Here is a 25,415-nt window from a genome sequence, read left to right as displayed (position 1 = left end):
GCTCAAAAATGCAGTACTACTGGCTATACAATGCTGACAACCAGTCATTTACATTGTTATAAATATTTCTAATGTTTTCAGCTAATATATTTTTGAGAGAGCAGCACATTGATTATTCATTTATTTAAATTCTAATGAGCTTGAAATCGTACCGTGAAGAACCCATCTTGCATTTCTATATTTTTACTTTCCAGTTAACGGCCACCAGACACATTTAAAATGATTTTTCTCAGTATTAATGAGCGTTCTTTTAGTCTTGTTTGATGATTGGCGTAAACTCTCACTCATATTTTTCTCTCTCTAGCACTAAGGTGGTGGGCCGCTACCACACTCCCTTCATCGTGGGCAAATACAAGCGTCTGCAGCAGCTCCGGGAGCAGCTGGTCATCGACTGCGGCCGAGAGTGGGTCAACTTCCTCCAGTACGTGATCTTCAGATCCTCTTTTGATTGGGTGTTGGTAGCCTAGTGGGTAACACACTCGCCTATGAACCATATCATGGGGAATAAAGATCGGTGATTGTGGCAGGCCAGACGACACAGTAGTGGTTGTCTTTCTGAGGCCAAATAATAATAATAATAATAATGATAATAATAATAATCAAGTCCATCTCCTGACTGAAAACTTGGGCCCGTCTTTATAGTCCTGTACCAGACCATTTATCAGACAGACAATAATCAGACAATAATACACATCCATAAAATCATAAATATCATATTGTACATTCCTGTGCCATTCCAATAATAAAAGAATATGCACTTTAAAACAGTGAATTTACATCTCACCATATTTCATAGTTGTAATTAAACTGTTACTCTGCCCTAATGTTGCTTTGTAAATTCCAAACTCTGCCCTTCCCCAGCACCTGGGAATAATTCCCCACAGTTCTTTCCTATTAATAAACGACATCAGCTTGTTCTTAGTTGGCCGGTCGACTCACAAAACTAACCAAATCATTATTAAGTAGGAACCATAAAACCAATCGAAATAGTTACCGTTATATGGCTGTTTAGAATGGAAGACTTACTACCATTGTGTCTCTGAGCAAGACACTTAACCCTGAGTGTCTCCAGGGGGACCGTCCCTGTAACTACTGAGTGTATATCGCTCTGGAATGGGGGTGTCTGCTATGAGCTGAAAATGTAAATGTTAGATGCTGAGTGGTTTTTATTTTTTTTTATTTTATTTTTTTTTTAACTTTCAATTGTGAATGTGAAAAAAATGTTCCCTCCCTCTCTCTGTCTGTTCCTTTCTAGCCGTTTCGGGGAGCATTACTACATCCTGAGGAAAGGAGTGTGTCACCTAGCAACCCTGGACTGCCTCTTCTCATTGGCCCAGGTTGCTAAAGACAACAATTATTGCAGGTGCTTTAACGAGATTTGCTTTTAATTCTAATATCCTGCCTTTCTTCATCTGTCACACTTCATATTGCACTCATATTTCCTGGGCATTTAATCACATTAACACCTCCTCACGAGCACTATGAGACTGAAATGAAGCAGCCACGCGAGGCTTAGAGCTCACTTCTGTCAGACAGAGGTTATTTAGAACGGTCCTTTTTTTTCTGTTCATTTGTGTCTTTGTTTTATGATTCCAGAACAGTGCTGTGAATATTTCAGAGAAAAATATTGGAGAGGTTTGTAGTCTGATGAAAGTTCACAGGATCATGTTATTAATTGGTTATTATTTTTTATTTTAGATTTGGAATAAATACAGTAATATATATAATAATAAAATGTATTAACATGTTGCGTTTAGTTGCAATCTCGGGTTAAAATGGGATTAATCGTGCAGATTAAAAGGCTCAGATCTTCTGGGCTGTGAAACGGGCTGCATTGAGAGCCTGAAGAGTTCCAGTCCAACAGGAGGCCACTTCCTACACAGCCGTCTGTGTGGAGGAGTGGGTTCCACTTTGAAAGCAGTGGTTACGCCAACGAGACCCCCCACACATACACGCCGTTCCTCCCACCCCCTCCCTCCTGTTTCACTGTGCAGAGAAACTCTCCTTTCCTCCACCACATCGCTGCTGCTGGGAAACCTGGTGCTTGGTGCATCTTCTCTAACACACACACACACACACAGAGATCCCGCAGTAGCGTCCTGCACCCACATCATGACCCGCTGTGTTTCAGGCCTGAGCTGTCGGACGGGAAGCAGCAGATCGTGATCCGGGAGGGCCGACACCCGGTGATAGATGTGCTGCTGGGAGAGAATGATCAGTACGTACCCAATGACACAGGGCTGCAGGTGAGACCGTCTCCCGTGGCAATGGACATACACACACACACACACACACACACAGTCCCGTGTGAGACACAGTCCCCACTGAGCCATGATCTCCTACAGAAACACACACACATGCACTCTGCAGCTTTCATTGCACCGAGCTGCCATTTTGGCTCAGTTTTGAGATCTTTATTTTTTTGTATGTGTAGGAGTTCGTTGATGGAAAAGGCTGCTTTTTTTGCCTTTCTTTCTGAGGCTTTTTAAAGCAACATCAGGTTAACTTTTTTTTTTTTTTTTTTTTTTCCAGTCAGAAAATGCAACAGGGCAACCTTTTGTGCCGCCTCCCCGCTCGACTGTAACGATTAGCATGTGCCTTGTTCTCTTTTTTTTGTTCTCGCTTTTCCCGCAGATCCACTGGACAATTTCCATTCAAGGGAACAGAGGGAAAATTGTTTCAAAAAATAATCTAGATTTCAGTCCGCTGCCCACTTGTTCCAACTACGCTTTTGCTTCTCTTCCCTTCTTTCCCCCCGCGAGAACAGTGTGTGGTGATCAAAGCGCTTTCTTGGATTTGCGAGTCAAGCTCATAAAACTTTGCTCTCGTTAGTTTCGGCTGAAGGGGGGGGGCAAATAAAAAATTAAACTTAAACCAAGTTGACTTTAGACTTGCCACATCAGACGACGGTGTCACTGTGCGCCGTGTCCCGTAAACCCATTCAGACACCGTGATGATGATAAAAGCCCAGATTCAAGTCTTGCTGTGGCCAGTTCGGTCTGTGATCAGATTGAAACGGTCTGTAAAGAATTGAGCCTGTCTGTTCAATGGAGCTTTCTAACTTTAAAATTGAAAATGCAAATGGATTGTTTTACGCTGCATAATCAAAAAAACAGGAACAGCGTGACATTTACCCATTCCAGATTGAGGACTATAATTAATCAGATAATCACCAATAGATTTTTTTTCTAATTTTGATTAGATATTTTTCCTTTGTTTTGGTCTTAGGCCTAATTCCAAAATTATTCTACTAGACACTCAACTTAAGAAATGAATTATGTTGCTCTAGTAAGATTAATAACTAAAATGTTTTGCCGTGATTTCTTTACGGCATACCCTACAACTGCACTAGAGCTGTACACTACAGATCACACAACATTTAATAATTTCCAAATCAGTGATCCAATGCAGGCCCAGAATTGTAACTTTCATTGTAACTCAATGTATAAAAATGTATTAAAAAGGGTTAAAATGATAAATTGATCTTGAATTGTCACGCATTTCAGAACCTGTTAATGTCACCCTACACTGTGGCTCAGAACGATGATGACAGTGACACTCGGTTCCATTGTGTTTGATCATGTGCCTGCTAAATATGTGCTTGAGAAAAGAAAAAGAAACACGCACGTCTGGCTTCCCTGACATGCATGTCTGGCTTCGACTGCCAGCGCAGATCAGAGTGTTTCCTAAAAGGCCGCAAATCAAAAACAAGCTCCAGAGTCTGCAGAAGTGGGCAGCAAGAATCTAGGTCTGTGAAATGTCGACCACCGTTGACCCACCCTGTTTCTTCCTCTCCATCTATGCGTACCGCAGGGGGACGGGAAGCGAGCCATGATCATCACTGGGCCGAACATGGGCGGAAAGAGCTCCTACATCCGTCAGGTGGCACTGATCACCATCATGGCGCAGATGGGCTCCTTTGTTCCAGCGCGACAGGCTTCCATTGGTATCATGGATGGGATCTACACCAGGTACTCAAACCATCCCGCTTCAGTTTGGCTGTTGTACCTCCTTACTGTGAGAGCAAAACTGACCAATCAAAACCACCACCAGGTGTGTCCATACTTTTGCCCGGTAATGTACGTTGATATTTAATGTGATTTTAAGATGATTATGTGATATGTATTCCCAGCACTATCCTGAGGTCCTGAGCACAGCGGATCAGACAGGCTCTGTTGGTACGGCATGGCGGCATTTCTATATTGTGCTCCTGCTGAGTGTTTTCATTGCTTCCATCGACTTTGGGTCCTTGAACTGCAATATACAGGGAGTGCAGAATTATTATGCAAATGAGTATTTTGTCCACATCATCCTCTTCATGCATGTTGTCTTACTCCAAGCTGTATAGGCTCGAAAGCCTACTACCAATTAAGCATATTAGGTGATGTGCATCTCTGTAATGAGAAGGGGTGTGGTCTAATGACATCAACACCCTATATCAGGTGTGCATAATTATTAGGCAACTTCCTTTCCTTTGGCAAAATGGGTCAAAAGAAGGACTTGACAGGCTCAGAAAAGTAAAAAATAGTGAGATATCTTGCAGAGGGATGCAGCACTCTTAAAATTGCAAAGCTTCTGAAGCGTGATCATCGAACAATCAAGCGTTTCATTCAAAATAGTCAACAGGGTCGCAAGAAGCGTGTGGAAAAACCAAGGCGCAAAATAACTGCCCATGAACTGAGAAAAGTCAAGCGTCACTGGAGTGCCCAAAAGCACAAGGTGTGCAATACTCAGAGACATGGCCAAGGTAAGAAAGGCTGAAAGACGACCACCACTGAACAAGACACACAAGCTGAAACGCCAAGACTGGGCCAAGAAATATCTCAAGACTGATTTTTCTAAGGTTTTATGGACTGATGAAATGAGAGTGAGTCTTGATGGGCCAGATGGATGGGCCCGTGGCTGGATTGGTAAAGGGCAGAGAGCTCCGGTCCGACTGGAGTACTGGTTTGGGCTGGTATCATCAAAGATGAGCTTGTGGGGCCTTTTTGGGTTGAGGATTGAGTCAAGTTCAACTCCCAGTCCTACTGCCAGTTTCTGGAAGACACCTTCTTCAAGCAGTGGTACAGGAAGAAGTCTGCATCCTTCAAGAAAAACATGATTTTCATGCAGGACAATGCTCCATCACACGCGTCCAAGTACTCCACAGCATGGCTGGCAAGAAAGGGTATAAAAGAAGAAAAACTAATGACATGGCCTCCTTGTTCACCTGACCTGAACCCCATTGAGAACCTGTGGTCCATCATCAAATGTGAGATTTACAAGGAGGGAAAACAGTACACCTCTCTGAACAGTGTCTGGGAGGCTGTGGTTGCTGCTGCACGCAATGTTGATGGTGAACAGATCAAAACACTGACAGAATCCATGGATGGCAGGCTTTTGAGTGTCCTTGCAAAGAAAGGTGGCTATATTGGTCGCTGATTTGTTTTTGTTTTGTTTTTGAATGTCAGAAATGTATATTTGTGAATGTGGAGATGTTATATTGGTTTCACTGGTAAAAATAAATAATTGAAATGGGTATATATTTGTTTTTTGTTAAGTTGCCTAATAATTATGCACAGTAATAGTCACCTGCACACACAGATATCCCCCTAAAATAGCTAAAAATAAAAACAAACTAAAAACTACTTCCAAAAACATTCAGCTTTGATATTAATGAGTTTTTTGGGTTCATTGAGAACATGGTGGTTGTTCAATAATAAAATGATTCCTCAAAAATACAACTTGCCTAATAATTCTGCACTCCCTGTATACACGATACAATATAAATTCTGGTGCATCGCACAGTGTCCCGGACAGCGTGGCTGGAGGGGTGGGCCTGCCCTTCTCTGTAGTTAAGGTGGAGAGCACAATGCCAAAGATGAGTGTGAGGAGCACACAGGGGATGATGGCTCCTCATTTCCTGTCACGTTGGTAAACGAAGTGCTTAAATTACCGTGGGAAGAAGAAGAGAGGGTTAAAGAAATCACTGACCATACTATTTGTATGTTTGTATTTGAATGAAAAGAACCATTAAAGACTCGTGGGCGGACTTTCCCATGAAAGTAGTTCCTTATGTAACCGGTTGTGATTTTATGCAAAACGCTTGGGCTGATAAATTGAAACAGGCTTTTCAGATTCCAGAATTTTGCATGTGTGTGTAATAATAAAAGTTCTTGTCTCTGGAAGGTCCACTTAATTACTAATCATCGACATCTCTGCTGGGCCAAGAAATCTGTCAGAAATTAGTCTCAACAACCATGTAATTCACCGTATGACCAGCCATATAAATATCAGTATCTTTCACATTTTTACAGAGAGCTTATTAGCAAACATTCTGCTTCAATAAACAATTATTAGATAAGAAAGTGATTAGTATGGATAGATGTATCGTAGATGTATTCTACATCCTCCCGGCCAGAAGGCGCACCACCGCCGTTTCCCTCTTTGAATATTATGGAATAGTAATCATTTTACACCATGGTTACATTTTGTTATGTTGTTCTCACGAATCGTGCATCAGATTCAGTTCTGCAGAGCAACACCAATACTTCCTTCGGCACTAATTCTCCACTTAACCAGGGTGGTAATTGTTGGCAACCAATCCGCAAAGCAGTGACCATGACAACACTTTTCCTTTGTGAGAATGCTGAAAGGTGGAAAGTTGAGGTGGAAGCCATACATCTGTTTTCCCGCGTCTAATTACGACGGATGCTTTTGTACCATTTCCAAAGAGAAGTGTTCCACTGTTGCTCTAAATAATGTTCCATCTCATTTATTACAAATTATAGAATGGTGGTAATAATAATATTAAACATAAATGGACCACATTATTTGTTTTTATTTGCAGTTTATGGTTGCCTGGCAACATATTATAAATATATGAGAGACTGTTGGTGTGTGTAATACAATATGATCAGATATTAATCAAAGTTTAGAACAGGATCTAATAAAATTATAATTTAAGAAATGTGCTCAGTATAAGTACCCCAGGATGGACTTTTATTTATGCAATGAATTTATTTCAGTGTTTAAAACCTTTCCACGCCGTTGAGATGTGCATCGTTCGACTCATGTTCCCTGCTGACCAGCAAGCTGCATGGAGCCCGCGGGCCAAATAACAGCCACTTTACATACAATTAACGAATTACTCGCAGGTGGGACTTCTGCTTTTGCAGCATGTTTTTTCGGGCCGTGTTTTGTGCGTTTTTCTGCATTTCGCTGAGCTGGCACCTGTAAAGAAGACTTTTTTCCATCAGCGTTTCCACGTCTGTGCCCTGAGCTGAGTTTTATGGAGGTTCTCTGTGGATTTCCCACTCTGCACCCACTTAAGAAAATACATATTTAGCGGGGCTCGTGGGACGAGGTCGGCTCATGATACAGGAGCCAGTTGTTCAAGTTCAAGTCCTTTTGTGGATTTGTGCAGATTCGGGACTGATGTTGTTTTCCCTTTTATCCCGGTTTCTCAGTCTTGCTCTCACAATTTATCTGGGAAATCAGAAGCTAATTGGCTGCCCCTCCAGTGGGCTGCTTCAGTTTGCCATAAATGGCTGGTAAAGATCAGGTTAACTCTGGAGCCGATTAAAAGGCAGCCTGAGGGGCCGTGCAGTCGGGTTGTGCTCCAGCGTGAGTGTCCGCTGTTAAGTACGAGATGTGGAAAAGACCAAGAAAGGACTGCTCGCTAGTTATCTTGGAGAGGCGGAAAAACTACCCACCCAGCATTTTTTTATAGGTGTGTAGTTATTGAAACCCAGAAGGTTAACTTAAATGAGATTGTTATAAGCACAGTTGCAGTTACACACTTTAAAAAAGGAGTTCAGGTTCATGGGAACTGACGTCTATCCCATCAAGCAAAGGGTCCAAAGCTGGACAACTGAATCGATTATCCGTAGAGGTGATAGCCTTGTTTCTGTATGGACCGTAATTTCTGTAATGCTTGAAAAGGTACGCGTTGTCAGATAATTACATGATGTTTGATGCAGTATCTCCACAGTACTTCCTTCCCTGCACAGCTTAGATCTTTCCATGTTCCCCCACACCCGATTCAGCCTCTCTACTGGTTCTGGTGTGTTAAATGGGGATAAACCCAAAAACATGCTGGAAAATCTGAGTACATGCAGTGTGGCGTGAAACATTTTATCATCATCATCATAATCATCATTCAAATTTGAAAAATCCTACCAATCGGACTCGTAACCCAAGGGTTGCGGGGTCAAGTCCCGAACTGCAAAGGTCTTCATACACCCTGCTCCCCGGCGCCTGCCATGGCTGCCCACTGCTCACTAAGGCCGATGGTTAAAGGCAGAGGACACCTTTCACTGTGTCACCGTGTGCTGTGCTTAACTGTGTATCACAATCACAAAAAGTCACTTTCGATTTCATTTTCCACTCAGTGGAAATCTCAGTCATGTCTTAGTTTAAAGAATCTGTTTCCTGATGTGGAGTGGTTCTGTTTAGCGCTGACCGCGATGGCATGAGATGTGAACTTGTCCCATGGTGGTGCAGAGTGTGTGTGGGCACATCTGGGTGCAGTGAAGTGCTGTGATCCAGCTGTGTGGTGAAATGCCTCCAGGATGAGGGCTAAATGAAGGGGGAGAATGAAGAGATGGCGATTAAAGGCACACGCACACAGGGCTTCGCCGCGTTCTGCTTCAGAGCGACGGGTAATTTGGGGATCAGGACATCGTTATATTGGCTCCTCATTTTGGTTCTGAGATCTCTTGATTGCACAAAATCTGTCCCAAAAAAAAGTATAAATACGCAACTCATCGGTGGGTGTTTTGCACGTTGCACGCTGCCATATGTCATTTTTCCAAAAAGGCTGCCAAGTACATGCTTTTGGCCACCGGTTCTCGAAAAGTTCTGCTTAAGTTCTGCCTCCTCCCCTGCCTGAATAACCGCAGTTGTCACGGCGATCAGCAGCAGCTCCTCACCACTCAGTCTGACCCCCACACCAACGATCGCTTTTCAGTGACCTAAGAGTCACTAAATCACCATATCACCATAGTCACATTTACAGTATTTACCAGACGCCCTTATCCAGAGCGACTTACAATCAGTAGTTACAGGGACGGTCCCCCCCTGGAGACATTCAGGGTTAAGTGTCTTGCTCAATGACACGATGGTAGTAAGTGGGATTTGAACCTGGGTCTTCTGGTTCATAGGAGAGTGTGTTACCCACTGGGCTACCTTCATTAATGTTGCATTAACGTTGTGACAGGATGGGAGCCTCCGACAACATTTCCAAAGGCAGAAGCAGCTTCATGGAGGAGCTACTGGAGGCTTCCGAGATCCTCCACCGGGCCACCTCTCGCTCGCTGGTCATCTTGGACGAGCTCGGACGCGGAACCAGCACGCACGACGGCATCGCTATCGCCTACGCCACCTTGGAGTACTTCATCAGGGATGTAAGTAATGAGAAGATAGATGTTATCTGTGTGGTTTTTCTAAAAAGACACATAGTGCAGTGACCTTCACCCCCCTCAGCTTTGGTCATGTTGCCTGTTCCAGCAGATTTTTGCTGATGTGCACCACCTTCTGAACTGCTGCCACTGGTCAGCTGTATCAACAACGAAACATACTCCAATAAGCATGTAGTCAACAAGGCCAATATCAGCTGGCCAACAGTGATAACATTCCAAATTCCATATTGATCCAATTGGTCGTGACAAGGGGGGATTATCTTCTGTTCAATAATCAGTAGAAATGTAAAGTCTTGGGAATGTCACGGAACCTTGGCATTTAGTTGTCTGTCTGCCTGTTGGCAATTGCTACCGAATATGAATAGGAGGTGAGAGTTGTCCTTTACTGAAGCCAACTTTACATGCACAATCCATAGCTGCTCTTTCTGGTGACCTTTGCAACCTCCAGCCTGTTCTAACAGGCCGACAACGTGCCCTTTTCCTGAACTGCAGCGCAGCATTGTTGAGTATTGCGCTCTGATGGGTTTCTGTCTGAAAGGGGGCCTACCGCATGGAGCTGGTGTGTTGTCCACGCGCACGTGCGATTATGTAATTGCCTTTTATTTGAAACGCGTTGTGTTCTCAGCAGCGGGGCGTGTGCCAGATTAGGAAGACATGGCTCTGCCATTGCAGTCGCTTGATTTGCTGGCAATAGGCAACCCCATGAGATCCGGGGCGGCGCAGCGCCGCGGTGAAAAATAAATGCAATGGGGCGTCGTGCTGATGGCGGCCATGAGCTTGATGAAGCTGCTCGTTAGTGGTTTTATTTGCTGCGGCCCCGTACGGCGGCCTGTGCCTCGCATTAAATATTAAGCAGATACCTCACTGCTGTGAACTCCGGAATGTTGCCGTGTTAAGAATTACCCATAGTGCCGTTTTTTTTTTTTTTTTTTTTTTTTTTTTTTAACATTCTGAATGCAGCTTCATGCCACTTCATACGGTTTTATGAATCGTACGAATGCATCAATTAGGTAGTTTCGGTGAGCTGCACATTATTTGCTTCATAAAATTTGCTCATCAGACGAGTACGTGCACAAGTAATCAGTTCTCTTGCTGTCTGCTTTCTCCAAGTTTATTTTAATAAGTTCAAAGCATGTCGTTAAGAATGTCATTCTGTAAATTGAGGGTAATTATTACATAATTAAAAAAAATTTGCTGCTGCGTGTTGAGCATGCTCCGTGTGCCGTCTGCAATGGGATCCGCTCCATGTTTAATGATGGGGGGGATCAGAATGAGTGATTTATTTAGTTCGTGCTGGTTCTTATCATTCATATGAGAATTAGGACTTTTTAGAATTAATGCTACATTTTATAATACTATAATAATTGTACATGGTCCCCTGACAGCAAAAATCTGTCTTCTTATCAGTCCATGATTTTTAGACCTTTTTTAGTTGTTGCTACCACTGTTAGGAGGGATTTTAATTTCAGAGTTTAAGTTATTGAATGAATGAATCTTGCCCTTTTTTTATTCTGTTTAGTCTGGTCTAGTATTGCTGTCTCCTGTTCCACCGATTGTTCCAATCCAGAGTTAAACCAACACTGCATGATGTCGTCGTTTATTTTTTATATATCTGGTGTGAGGATGCGGACCAGTCACGGGCTGGGTGATGTCAGACCTTAAAGTATTTTTCACAATATGTTCGTGGTATTGCTAATTCTTGACTACGAAGGTGTGGTGATGGTGGCGGGAGGAGATTTGCGTGTCACACAGTTCACGCAGCCAGCCATTATTCCTCAGCAACGTGAAGTAACAAGGTGTAGAAACGAGCCTCCGGGGGCCCTTGTTGTGTTTGGGCCCGGCGTGCCGCAGCGTATTGCTCGCTGTGGCTGGTATCTGTGGCGACGCCCCTGTCTGGCCCCCTGCCCTGCTCTGCCCGCGGCGGCTTAGGTGTGATGTATTTCGGTGATGGTCCTTTGGGGGCCTGAGTACACTTTACTTACTTTCTTCACACGCCTGGGACCTTGTTTGCCACAAATGAAGCGCCTCCCCTCGGCGCCCTGTGCTGTGTCAGCTGTTTCCATCACTTCACAACAGTCTGTGCACAATTTTGCTCCGGAGTGGACAAGTTCGCTTTATTATGTGATTTTAGGAATTACCCACAGGCTGATTTGCGTGCATTACGACCGTGGCCGGCATACAACAGATGCTCTATTTGCAGCACGCTCTTGTTGGCATGGCAACAGGCAAGTCCGGTCTGTCTGTTCACCTGTGAAGTATTTAAGAATGTAAATATGATTGTGGTGCAACCTCCAGAGTGCTGTGCGGTGGGCAGCCTTGACGGTGATGTCTCTTCATTCCCCTGCTTTCGGGAAGAGATGCTTGTTGCCATAGCGAAGCACTCGGACTGTGCACAAGGCTCTTTAATGCGTACACGGTGGGGGCCAGAGACTTAGAAGCTCTCCCAGCAGCACATTCAACAGGATTTTTTTTTTTTTTAGTTCCTGTACTGACGTTAACCTTCATGAACCATGGAGGTTTAGAATGCTGGACATCACAATCTATCCAATCTGTTCAAGAATCGAGCATCTGTCCAATCCATGGAGGCACCATCTCACAGTTTACAGGACTGTCTTGGTACCATAAACCATAGCATACGTTCAGAGCTCTTTGTGAAGTCTATGGGTCACGGCTGGGGTGGAGGCAACCTCACGTGGTGGCACCCTCACGCTTGCTTTAGGCCTTATTCTCAATGTCTCCGCTTTAAATCGGTTTTAAAATGGAGGCTAAACGGAATGGCTGTACTAATTATCCATTGTTCTTGGTTGGCCATGGTTGTATGTTGCCAGTACCATCATTCTCACCTAGCATTACAACCTGGTTTGTTAAATGAGCAGTAGAGTGGTGGTGGAAAAGCACAGTTGAAGCTAAATAAAAGCTTCTCTCAATCCAGTCCAATCCTAGATAAAAGAAAAGTTTGCCTGTGGGTCGGATAAAGATGCACATGACTTAACCAATCATCAGCTGATGCCCAGATATCTGGCTTCAGTGTCAGGATGCAGAATTCACACTTGGATGCAAACGCTCTGCAAACGGCCATCAGCCGAACTCATTAGTTTGCACTCGGTCTGACTGCGTTCGGCCTTTTGATATGCAAATGAGAAGAAAAGTCTTACGATAGCAAATAGTGATTGGGTTTCTTTTCACAGATTGATCAGATTTTTGCCTTCATGGCCTCTCGTATTTCAGCTTAAGAGATCTCTGCTCAAGAAAAAACAGAATTGGTTACACTTGCCCTCAAAATTATGCTATTACAATGCCATTGATGAAATATGACCATGTGAAATGTATGAAATCCATATTTGTTGAAAAATGTAGTGTGACCTGGTGCTACAGTTCTTATTTCTGGACATGACGATGAGTATAATTCTAATAATTATTACTGGTCATTACACGTGCCATGTCCTCATAGAGTAAAATGCTTTTCACAATATTACAGTACCAGAAATAAAACCGATCACTGTGTTACCTGCTTGTTTTAAGGTGAAGTCCTTAACTCTTTTCGTGACCCACTACCCTCCACTGTGTGAGCTGGAGAAGCGGTACCCTGCACACGTGGGAAACTACCACATGGCCTTTCTGCTCAATGAGCCGGACACAGCTGAGGCCGAGGGTAGGAGCCGCATCGTTTAAAGTTCCTGAGCATTTTACGGGTGTACTCTGCACCTGTAAATGGTCACTGAACAGAATCCCTCTCTTTCTATGTTCCTCACTCACCTTTACAGAGGTGACATTGTTGTGTTTCCTCCAATTTAATATGTCTGCCTTTAGAGGCCATTTGTGCATCTCCATGAAGCACCACATACAATTTTGATGAGCGCAGTGTTTTAAATGGTATTGTCATTGCATGAAGATATGCGTCTAGTTTGACACAATATTTTTTTCTGAATTTCATACTGTTGAGTATTAAAGGTAACTGTGCAACAGCTGTATTGAGAGAAATTTTTGTTATTGACCTTATTGTTAAATGATATTGTTTGGAGTGTAACTGTGGAAGGCACAGTGAAGCACAATTGTTAATCGTACAGCCCTGAGTTGTATATACAGAGCCACATTGTTATTGCTCGGCAGTTGGTGTCGTATTGACCCTTTTCTGTGCAGTTATATAGAATATTGATTTATTATTCAATATCCCATTGTTCAGTGGAAGAGGCAGAGCCTGAGTTCATCACCTTCCTCTACCAGCTGACAGAGGGCGCGGCCGGCCGAAGCTATGGACTGAACGTCGCACGTCTAGCCGAAATCCCAGATCCGATACTGCAAACTGCCACACTCAAGTCCAAAGAACTGGAAGCAAAAGTCAATGCCAGGAGGTATGTGGGCTGGAGATTTAAATAAAATGCAATATTGGCTCCAATTGTTTAAAAAGTGTATTTGACAACTGCCAAAATTGTTCATGTATTTAAAATATATTAAAATATATTATTTTTACAAGTGTGAGGGCGTAATTGTTTAACCATTTTTGTAAATGATCACTAGTGAAAAAATAGTTTCTTACTGCATATCAGATCAAAGCATATCCCCATTACTATAACTGACGAGATGCTTTTGCATAGATGGTTGTCGTTAACAAGCTTTGTACACAAGATCAACTATTGTTGCTTCCTTGTGATCAACTTGATAATAAATCTTTTATAAAGCTTTTTTAAATTTTTTTATTATGTGCAGTCAGTACATACCATTGACACATATATGTATTATATCTTTTAAATATATAATGTTCCAAGGGACAGTCTCTGTCCTGGAGTCTTCTGAATGACCATGGGTGATTTCCAGATGTATGTCATGATATTAATCCACTGTCACAAGGACTAAATATATGTGCAAACACAAATAAATACACAATTTAGAAAAGAAATCTGTGTAAGTTAAATCAACTTTTGTAACCTTTGTAACCTAATTCTTTCCATAAAGCAAACTTAAGTAACCTTCTCTCTCCATTGTAATATGGTGGTTATACAGTTTTTAATTAAACATTGGTGCATAGAAATTTTTTTTTCTGTTGGTAGGAAAAACGTGAAGCTGTTCTCTGAAGTCTGGAACATCTCTGAGAAGATGGCATTAGTGAACTGGATCCAGTCAAACCCATGACGACTACATGCTTAGCAGGGGAAACTTCTTGAAGGGATCTTCCTCTCGGACGTACACAGCAGTTTCAGCTGGGATTTCTGTGTAAAAACTCTGTATAGATGAAATTGAAATGTGCTACACTAACACTAACTGGACTGTTAACTGTGTGTTATGTAGCCAAACACCTGTTTTCTATGGCGTCATGATGCGTTATGACCAGAAGGATTATGCAAACCTTTCCTGTGGTTTTACCTGAGGCACATCCTGCTGTACTGCGCTCAATAAGAGTTGGTGTTTTGCTTAAGAGGAAAAAAGGTGTAGATTTAGCTGTCAAGTGTCAGAGACCATGACCATGTAACATCTGACTGATGCTGAAAACTGTCTGATTGCAATGGTGAGGTAAAAAAAAAAAAAAGAAACATTTGTACAGTGTGTCTCGGTAACACTATCAGGGCAGCCGGCAGGGAATTAAAGAAGGTGACCCATGCAACTCACAAACATGGGAATTTAATAAAATAACCTTACACATACACTAGAAAGAAACACACGAAAACTGTTAAAATGACGAATGACAGAATGATGACAAGACACAACAAGGATGCATTTATGCTAAATACAACATATGAAAACAACCAAGGTAAACGCAAAACTCTATACACACGGAACCAGAAGATGTTCAGAATGTGACAAACACACATTAAGCATTTGATTCCACTTGAGTCTCTCAATCATTTCAACATAATATATAATAAAATAAAATACACAGTACACAGTACAGTGAAACAAGCCTTCAATCTGTAAGTAATCCATCGGTCATGACATGCTGCACACTTCCAGAATGTTGTGGAAATGTAATTGCTAGAACTGTTATTCATGCCTTACCTTTATGCATTAGACACTGCTGGACCAATCAGGCTACAAAGAACTGTCATGCCGTGTTGATGTCACCCATGAGGATGATATATACCGAAACAAATGAACAAATGTATGAAGTGTCTATTGAGAATGTGGGATCATTTGATTCAGTCAGAGGACTGGATGCCCGACCAAGTTCCATACATCATTCAGACCTGAGCGCAATAAAAACCGGCTGCAGAGAAATACCAGAGCGGCCTTGGAAAGGCTGCGGTTATATAAATGTATGTCAGTGTGTGAATGGCTTGTATAATCACGTGGATCTCCAGTAGCACACAGGCCATGTGGGTGTCCAGAACCAATCAATTCAGAGATATTTCTTCTGCTGGATCCTGGATCGTTTCTCATTTTCTGTGCGTAGCATAACCGCTGCTCTACACTCAGTGCACTGCATCACTCGCGGCATCTGGAGATGTGAGACAAGCTCAGACTTAAATAAGGGCCATGTTACGTTGAAATGTTGAACCCTGGCCTGGTGATTTCACTGGAGGTGTTTCTCTGGTGAGAGAAATGCATTGTAAATAAACAGCTGAGTGGCACGGAAAGCCCTGTTTGGTATAGAGACATGGAGTCCTTTTTTTTAATATATTTTCTTCTCTATGTAATGTCCTGTGTCATGTGAAGGCATTTTAATGAATATGTCGTCTCATACCCCAAATTGACATGCAGCATAGGGGCAGTAGTGACCTAGTGGGTAAGGAAGTGGACTCGTAGCTAGAGGGTTGCGGGTTCAAATCCCGAACCACCAGGTTGCACAAGATACCGTCCCCACACACTGCTCCCTGAACACTTTTCATGGCAATGGAGTGCACAATAGAGTTCCTGTCTGCCCTTTTCTGATTTGCCTGCCGGTGAAACTGATGGATGTTATATTTTTAAAGCCTGCAAATCAGGTTTTTCAAAAATAGTGTCAAGCAGCAGTGGGTGTTTTAACTTGTTTAACTATTGTGCTCAATTTATAATGCATGACATGCTTTTGCATTTAAACATGTACACTAATAGGTACAATAAAAGGAGCAACAACATGCCAGATCCCGCAGCACATACCATCAAAAGTATAGTGGGGACTGGTCGGCTTTACACAATATTGTGCAAGTCGTCATAAATTTATGGCTGCATTTGTTACCAGTTGAGTTAAAATCAGCCCAATTAAGCTACTCAGATTTCGCACTGAATTTTGGGTTTGTAAATGTTCGCCATATACACACACAAAAAAAACTTTGAATGAACACATGTGGAGTTATGTACTTAACAAAAAGTGGAGACCTGGCCTCCACAGTCACCGGACCTGAACCCAATCCAGATGGTTTGGGGTGAGCTGGACCGCAGAGTGAAGGCAAAGGGGCCAACAAGTGCTAAAAACCTCTGGGAACTCCTTCAAGACTGTTGGAAAAGCATTTCAGGTGACGACCTCTTGAAGCTCATCGAGAGAATGGCAAGAGTGTGCAAAGCAGTAATCAGAGCAAAGAAACTGATTACTGCTTCAGTTATTTCACCTTTTTTGTACATAACTCCACACGTGTTCATTCATAGTTTTGATGCCTTCAGTGAGAATCTACCAACGTAAATGGTCATGAAAATAAAGAAAACACAAAGAATGAGATGGTGTGTCCATACTTTTGGCCTGTACTGTATATATATATGTGTGTGTGTGTGTGTGTGTGTATATATATATATTAGTTAGCCATATATTCAATCAAAATGTATAGGCTATTCATTTTTCAAAATCTAACGTGACTCAAAAACGATTCGTTCGTTGAAGGAACCGATTCGTCGAGTACACCTAAAAGAGCCGTTCGTTGGGGAACGACACGCCGCCACAGCGCGCGTGGGATCTCGCGAAGCTGCGCGAGGAGGAGAGATCTGTCTCTTTACGTCGGCGTCAAAGCCGATTAGCTGCTCCGACTCTCCTCGCTCTCCTCCGAACTCCGACCGGGACCGACATGGCTTGGGTTCGCTTCTCTTTCGGATAAAGTCGCTGTTTTTTGTTGTTTTTTTTTTTGGGGAGGGGGACAAGTTGGGGTCTTTTTTTTTTTGTGGCGGATATGACCTCCGCGGAGCACTTGACCTGATCCGCAGAACTTTTCCCCCACCCTGCGCTGGGCTTCTCGGGCATGGCGCGGGCGGAGTAGAGAGCCGAGCCCGGTGTGGCAGGATGCAGAAGAGCGTGCGCTACAACGAGGGCCACGCGCTCTTCCTCTCCGCGGCCGCGCGCAAAGGGGGCACCAAGCGCGGCCACCTCAGCAAGAAGAACGCGGAGAACAGCCGCTGGCACGAGAAGTTCTTCGCCCTGTACCAGAACGTGCTCTTCTACTTCGACACCGAGCAGAGCGCGCGACCCTCCGGGATCTACCTGCTGGAGGGGTGCACGTGCGAGCGCGCGCCCGCGCCCAAGGTGGACAAGCAGGTGGGTCGCGGCGGCGCGCCTCGGAACTTCGAATTCCACTCACGGAGACTTGGCCCGAGGGGCTCCGTGATGTCGTGTTAACAACGAGCGTAATAATAAAAATCGGTTTTAATTTATGGCCAAAGGTTAAATCATCACGCACAAACTGTTGATGAACTCCGCCATCTTCGTTGCATAACATAACGAATTCTGTGATTATTTCTTTTCTTTTTCTGCTTTATTCGCATGTTTTGGTGGCTAACGTGGGGGAAAAAGCGATAAAACCTGGGTGCTGGGTGGACGTTTCTGTTGCGTAATTGCGTTGCATCATGCTGTGAGACGGTAGAAGGATCTCGAGGGGCTTCGAATCCCAGCTGCGCACCCACCTCTGGCCACCCAACCCGTTCCATGGGCCGGCTGCAGAGTAGACCGGAGAGGGTGGAGGTTCCTCCAGGGATCTTCACCATGCATTTTGTTTCAACGTGCGTTGAACGTCCGTCAGATTCTGTATTTTGTGCTTTTGGTGGTGCCTGGTACCTCCAACTGAGCCTGGTGGAGGTCCTCCATCGCACTGAAACTAAATTGCCTTAAGCTATCCTGACTGGGTTACAGTCCATTCAAGAGTGCATGATGAAATGGTTCGAGATTCCTGAATGAATGGGAAAGTCTGATTCAGTAGATCGTCCGGTGGCGTATGAGTGGGGTCCACCCCCCCCCCCCCCGACACACACTCTGTGCACCAGTGTGTGTGTGAACACGCATGTGTGCAGCGAGCGTAATAAAGCGACTCCATTTCCAGTTTACAGAATATACACGAGGATAATAAATTCAGCGACACTCAAGGGAAGCACACTGTATAAAACGAAATCTCTGGGTGAGTCACGCTCAGCATCCAATGCTAGTGTTGCGTATGCCTGTTATTAAATGCAGTAGTGGTGCATGTTTGCATTATTAAACGTTAATCACAACCTGATTTTTGTTTTATTCATTTTTAATTCTTAATTGACAAAATTAAGTTGACCAAAATTAAGTTGACCAAAATTGTCTTTTACATCATTAAATTAAAGGGAGGAACTGAAAATAAACGTTACCATTTGGTAAGTATTGATATGACAATCGTGCAGTGATTTACGATAAAATTCTGCTCTTATTGAACACAACCCTCCTGCAATATATTGAGTGTTACGTTGGCCAATTGTGTGGCGGTGAGATCATATTGTAGGTCATTGTACACGTGCAATACCAATTTTGTACAGTATTCACATTTATCTAAAAAAATAAGTTTATCTCAAATTGTTCATATTATTTAGTGAGATCTTGACTGTGTATGTGACAAATAAAGAATCTTGAATTCCGTTCCATATCTTCAGTCGGTGATGAATGAATGATCGCTTTGCAGAGTCATGTAACAAACTCTTCTTGCAACGAGGTATTTACGCTGCGTGTTCGCCACCGACCTCCGAATTCTACCATTTTTAATACTTCTAAGTTCCGGGATATAAAAAAAAAAAAAAAAGTCTTCCGACGTCCATCCAGTTGCATGGCATGTTGGGACGCGGTCTCTCGTGGCGCGGCGCGTGTGCAGTCCTGCACTGCATTATCTGGAGAAGGACGGAAGGCGCTTTTGTGCAGATGTGACATGTTAAGTGCTATGGTGCCATTTAGTGACCAGACAGCTGGTGTGAGTCACAGCTCAGCTTCGGAGTCGCCGAGCTCTTTCACATAACGTCTTGCCGCTCACGCTTGTGCCGTTTTGAAAAAGGTGTTTATTACAGGCACTATAGTAACGTAATTTTCATGCCTTGGGATTTTTTTGATTGGCTGGTCGCTGTGATTTTAATACAGGTCGTGTTTGTTTGTCAGCCAACTAATTGATGTAACACCGTAACCTGCTGAAAGACTCGTTGTTTTACGTTGACGCTCCTTTTTCATACAAACTTTCATAGTTTGTAACAGGTTTTTGTGGAACAGGCCAGGGAGATTTACGAGGAGATCTTGATGCTCGTCGTTCTGGAGAAGACGACAACAACGTCTCTCAAGAGTTTGGACTCCACCAGTGCAGTCGCACAGAGAGAACTTTTTAGTGTCATGTTTGGAGGAAGGAAAGCTCTCAAATCACCGGTGAAAGGAGGTGGTGGTAGTACGCTCCGGACCAGAACTCTGATTCTCCGCACAAAGTGCCGGAGCAATTCTAGGCAACTCTAGTTTTTAAGATAAGATCAGTCTTTATTGTCATTGTCACTTCTCAAGGAACAACAAAATTTAAGGTGCAGTCGGCTCAGTGTGAGGCATATAGTTACGACTGAAAATGAGACAGCCGTAAATAACAAACACCTAAAACAAAGAACGGCTGAAAAATCATCCAAGTCAAAGCCCTGGTCGAAATCTCCAAGCCATTGTGCAGAACTCATCAGCAAATACTACCACAAATGTTGAATGGCAGTTACTTCTACAGATGAACCGATCCTGTACTTGTAATCCAGTGGGCAGTGGATGGCCAGGCCGTTAAGGAAGTGGCCCCATAATCAGAAGGTTGCAGGTTCGACGCCTGATCCGCCATGGTGCCACTGAGCAAAGCACCGTTCCCCACACACTGCTCCTTGGGGGCCTGTCATGGCTGCCCACTGCTCACCAAGGGTGATGGTTAAAAGCAGAGGACACATTTCGTTGTGTCACTGTGTTAAGTGAAGTGATTGTCACATGTGATACACAGCAGCACAGCACACGGTGCACACAGTGAAATTTGTCCTCTGCATTTAACCCTGAGTGAACAGTAGGCAGCCATGACAGGCGCCCGGGGAGCAGTGTGTGGGGACGGTGCTTTGCTCAGTGGCACCTCAGTGGCACCTTGGCGGAACGGGATTCGAACCGGCAACCTTCTGTTTACGGGGCCGCTTCCTTAACCGCTTGGCCACCACTGCCCCCACTGTCATGGTGTGCAGAGCATCACCATGACAATCGTAACAGTGTGTCGATCTAAGAAACCGATCTATTCAGTTAAATTGTAGGTTATTAAACGTTTTATACTCGTGTGCTCTCTACATCCTGCGAGTGTGCTCTCCATTAACGCCGGTTGAAGACCGAATGTGGCCCATCGATTGGCGTGCTAGAAGAGCGATATCTCACTGCGCCCAGCCTCTCCGGACGATGCAGTCAAATGTGAACTTTGACCTGTTATGCATTGACGCCTGACCAATAAAAACAAAGCATTGAGGCGGGCTCTCAAAACCAAGATGGTGGGGAGGTTGATTACAGCAATGATTATAAGTTGAGGAAGGAGGAATGCTGGAGAAAAATGTCCCATGCTGTTGGACAGGCTGGTGTGTAGATATAGCTACTATACGTTCATATTGTTAACTGAAATGATGAGGTATAGTTGGATCGTAAGGGTGGTGCACAGCGATGATTTAGCCACGCCCACTTAAGGTCACCCTTGCTCTCTCTGATAGGATCAATATTTGCTGATCCCTTTTGCACTGAACATTCTTGATTGAATGTTTTGTTTTTATAATCAGTTTACATCTCGAGTTATCGTATTTGTTTGCTCAAGTTATTGATTAGATTTGATCATTTACGCAGTACATTTTAATTCCTGACATTTGTTGCACGTTTTTCTATTGTTGTAAGTCCTGTTGTAACCAAAAAGGTTCTGACTGATATGACAAGTGTCACTTTGTGGGGCAAACAAGGAAAAGTACCCTTAAAAACAAGGAAAGAGACCCTTAAACCATATTTTGAGTCAGCTGGTGGCCAAATGGGCCAACCTTTCTAAAAAGCTCAAAACAAAGCATTTAATACAAGCACAGAAATGATTCACTGGGCTACGTATGGATATCAGGTGATTGTTTCAGCACTCAGCTCAGGTTAACTTTAACTCAGAGTAACTTTACAGAGACTGAGACAGAGCCCCACCAGTTCCCCCTTCTGGCCCTGGCATCAGGGAAAAACTCCCTATTAAGAAACAGAAACTGTCTCATGGCCCATGGGTGCTGCCCATTTGCCTCTGGCGGTTGTTTTTTTTTTTTTTTGTTGTTGTCGACAGCAGTGAAGTCTGCCTCAGGGACGGTTCTGTTGACTATGATGCCATGACTGCTTCCTTTCCTTTTCTCTTTATCCCAGGTCTAGACCACAGCGTCGCACTATATTTAGTCCGTTTTTTCCCTATCCTTTGTTCTGAACATGGCATGGGTGAGGCATTTTTCCCGGGTTCTGCTGGCTCTCACAGCCAACGGCCGATTGTTGGGCCTCTTGTGGTGAAGTGAGCACCACTCCATCTGTGAACGAGGCATTTTCCTCATTGTGCCTTTTGAAAAAGTGCAACGTTTTTTTTCCCTCATCAGCAGTGTTTGTTGGCCTGTCTGAGTTTGGATACTAGTTTTCTAGTCTGAGTAGCTCGGCTCTTGAGGTTTTCATGTTCCGGGGCTCCAATTTATCTTGCATAAATCTATTGTCTAAACTCTTTGAAATTGCTAAAAATACATCCAACCCATTTTCAGATCTGAATCTACTTCTTTTCATTTAGTGTTTGTCATGGGTTTCCATGGCCTGGGGCCATCCATCCCATTATTGCAAACATGATGTGTCAAGTTGAGAGAATTTCCACAAATTCCTACAAATGTTTACGAATTTGGCAGTCAAAGGTCACATGTTGTGTATGGCGAAAGTGGATTGGCTTGTGGCTGCATTAACTGGCCTACCAGCCATTCCTTGGAAAAGAAGGTCAAAGTTAATACATTCTTAAATATGTCACAGATCCAAGGAATCCTCCACGCCCCCATAGGGCACACGATCGAAACCCGTGGACGACATCCTAGATGCAGAAGCTGGCGGGCAGAATCTAGGCTTTAAAGCCCGACTGGCATCTTGAATCTCTGTCCACTCAAATTGGGTGCTGCTGACGCTCCATTTCCCTCTGTTCCCTCCACTGGCCTTCGCATCGCTCATCAACCTGTGTTCCCCGTAAAACGCCTCAATAGGCTCAATAAAGACTTTGAATTCCATTCATCCTCAGCGATCACAGTCATGTCTGCACATGTGTCTTTAGACCAATCCTGTGACAATAAGACAACTCAATAGTACTGTAAAATGGGAAATTCTAATCAGATGTGCCCCATGAGCGCTCAACTCATAGTATGCTAGTTACAGCACAGTAATGTACGGTTATGCTAGTTGTTGATACACATAGTATAGTGAATATTGAACAGACTTAGCAATTGTGATATTTGTCAGATAAATTGTGATTTTTTTAATCATTCAGCCCAAGAATTATAATCTAATCGATTATGAGATTCATTCCAACACCATAGCTTTAACTTCCATTAATTCAAGGAGGAGAAAAAACCTTAATGGAATTGATTTCCATGGCCTAGCAGCTGCACACAAGTCTCACATCACCAAGTCCAGGGGCAGTGGTGGCCTAGCATTTAAGGAAGCGGCCTAACCGTAAACAGAAGGTTGCCGGTTCGAATCCCGAGCCGCCAAGGTGCCACTGAGGTGCCACTGAGCAAAGCACCATCCCCACAAACTGCTCCCCGGGCTCCTGTCATGGCTGCCCACTGCTCACTCAGGGTTATGGGTTAAATGCAGAGGACAAATTTCACTGTGTGCACCGTGTGCTGTGCTGCTGTGTATCACAAGTGACAATCACTTCACTTTCACTTTCAATGCCAGGAGTGGGATTTAGCGTTCTATGTTCTAAGAAGTGACGAATCACACTTCTCTGAGAGTCTGGGTTTGATGGATGCCAGGAGACTGCATTGTCAGCATTACCAGCTGTGAAGTGAGGTGAAGGAGGGATAATGGTGTTGGTATGTTTTTCAGAATTTGGACTGGACCCCCTACTGTGGACAGCTTTGTGGACATGGTTTGGGGAAGGTCCTTTTCTGTGTCCCAGTGCAGGGAGCAAGGTCCATAAAGATAAGGTTGGATGAGTTTGGATTATAAGAACATGGCCAACACAGGGCTTTGACCTCAACCCCATCAAACATCTTTTGACTGAGCCAGGCCTTCTTGTCCGACAACAGTGACCTCATAAATGCAGGAGATAATGAAATGTGCACAAATTCTCACAGAAACACTCCAAAATCTTGGACCAGCTCTGTGTTTTAATGAGAAATCATTTAAAATTTCCTTTTGGTTTAATGGTCAAGTATATGGTAATAAAAGTGTCTCATGGAATCAAGTTTGGAGTATCTCCATTTTGGAAAACAGGTGTAGGCGAGGGAATCCCCAGCATTCGCCACTGTCTGGCAGCGGCCAGGGCACCGTGGAAAAAAAACACAAACCCCCGTTGACCTTTCAGTCTGTAAAAAGTTTCATAGCGTGACCCTTTTTATTGTTCCAGTAATTCTGCCTTAGCACAGAATATTTTTGCAATAATATTGTTTATAGCGCATTTAAGAACGGTGAAATAATCAAAGTGATCGGGTTCTGGTGTTCAGAGCCCCGCAGCCAAAAGGGAGGCTATAGTTTTATAGAAATGAAAACCATTTAAAACAGTTATTGGCTATTTGTGCTACGGTTCAACCTTGCATATCAGAGCCAGACTTCTTTTCAGATTGAATTGTTACTCTGTGTTATCGCTGTGTAAAACCAGGGCTTTCGGCACAGAGCCCGATGAAAATCTGTGCCACCGGGAGCCGAGTGCGGGACAATTCTCCGTCATCCTCTTACAGGGAAAGCAGCAATCTGTCCAAATTGAGCATGCTGGCATGCAGACTCTGTCCTGTGTCCTGTAGCGCTCATAAAACAAGATATTCTGTGCATTTGTTGAGTCAGAAAAATGCTGTTTGGTTTGAATTCATAGTAGAGATTATCTAGAGTGGTTAGAAAATTTTGGGTTTAAAAATGAGATCACAATAAATAATTCCAAAACGTTTACTAGCTTCTATTTTAGAATTCACTCATACAGTTCAACTGAAAACAAATTTGTAAATATACAAATATACAAAATATGTTGAAGCATGGTGCATATTGACTTGGTGTTATTTGCCCACTCTTCCTTTCAAAACCACTCCAGGTGTGATGGATTGTGAGGGCATCTCTTCACCCCATAGATGTTCTAATGGAATTTGCTTTGGGCTCTGGCTGGGCCATTCAAAAACAGAACAGGTGGAATGGTGGGAAAGTCGTTTTGAAATGTTTTACTTTGTAATTGCTATAGGTTCCTTCTACACTACTAAACACACAAAAATAAGATATCCTAGATCTGAATGAATGAAATATTTTATTAAATAACTTTGTTCTTTACAATGTTGAATGTGCTGACAACTAAAATCACACAAAAACAATCGAAAAAAACTATGGAAATCAAATGTATCAACCCATAGAGGTCTGGATTTGTAGTCACACTCAAAATGAAAGTGGAAAAACACACCACAGGCTGATTCAACTTTGATGTAATGTTCTTAAAACAAGTCAAAACTAGGCTCAGTAGTGTGTGTGTCCTTCACGTGCCTGTATGACCTCCCTGCAATGCCTGGTCATGCTCCTGATGAGGAGGCGGATGGTCTCCTGTGGGATCTCCCAGACCTGGACTAAAGCATCCGCCAACTCCTGTACAGTCTGTGGTGCAACATGGTTGGTGGATGGAGCGAGACATGATG

General features: G+C 43.5%; 2 protein-coding genes across 3 annotated transcripts in view; both read left to right on the top strand.

Annotated features, from left to right (window-relative positions):
• Positions 1-14,966, top strand: part of msh3 (mutS homolog 3 (E. coli)) — a 32,420-nt gene extending 17,454 nt beyond the window's left edge. Inside the window, exons 16-23 of the mRNA XM_028996185.1 lie at positions 305-421; positions 1,256-1,363; positions 2,132-2,246; positions 3,814-3,971; positions 9,200-9,386; positions 12,924-13,053; positions 13,585-13,753; positions 14,450-14,966. Of these exons, the coding sequence (XP_028852018.1) occupies positions 305-421; positions 1,256-1,363; positions 2,132-2,246; positions 3,814-3,971; positions 9,200-9,386; positions 12,924-13,053; positions 13,585-13,753; positions 14,450-14,531 (1,066 nt within the window). The 3' untranslated portion in view covers positions 14,532-14,966. The remainder of the gene's footprint in view (positions 1-304; positions 422-1,255; positions 1,364-2,131; positions 2,247-3,813; positions 3,972-9,199; positions 9,387-12,923; positions 13,054-13,584; positions 13,754-14,449) is intronic.
• A 2,491-nt stretch (positions 14,967-17,457) lies between these two features.
• Positions 17,458-25,415, top strand: part of rasgrf2b (Ras protein-specific guanine nucleotide-releasing factor 2b) — a 47,705-nt gene continuing 39,747 nt past the window's right edge. For both annotated transcript variants that reach the window (XM_028996970.1, XM_028996969.1), the window contains exon 1: positions 17,458-17,832. In XM_028996970.1, the coding sequence (XP_028852803.1) occupies positions 17,581-17,832 (252 nt within the window). In that variant the 5' untranslated portion in view covers positions 17,458-17,580. The remainder of the gene's footprint in view (positions 17,833-25,415) is intronic.

This window comes from Denticeps clupeoides, chromosome 11, assembly GCF_900700375.1.
Source record: "Denticeps clupeoides chromosome 11, fDenClu1.1, whole genome shotgun sequence".
Classification (NCBI taxonomy): Eukaryota; Metazoa; Chordata; class Actinopteri; order Clupeiformes; family Denticipitidae; genus Denticeps; species Denticeps clupeoides.
The sequence above is the reverse complement of the archived record's forward strand: the minus strand, read 5'-3'. Positions and strand labels throughout refer to the sequence as shown.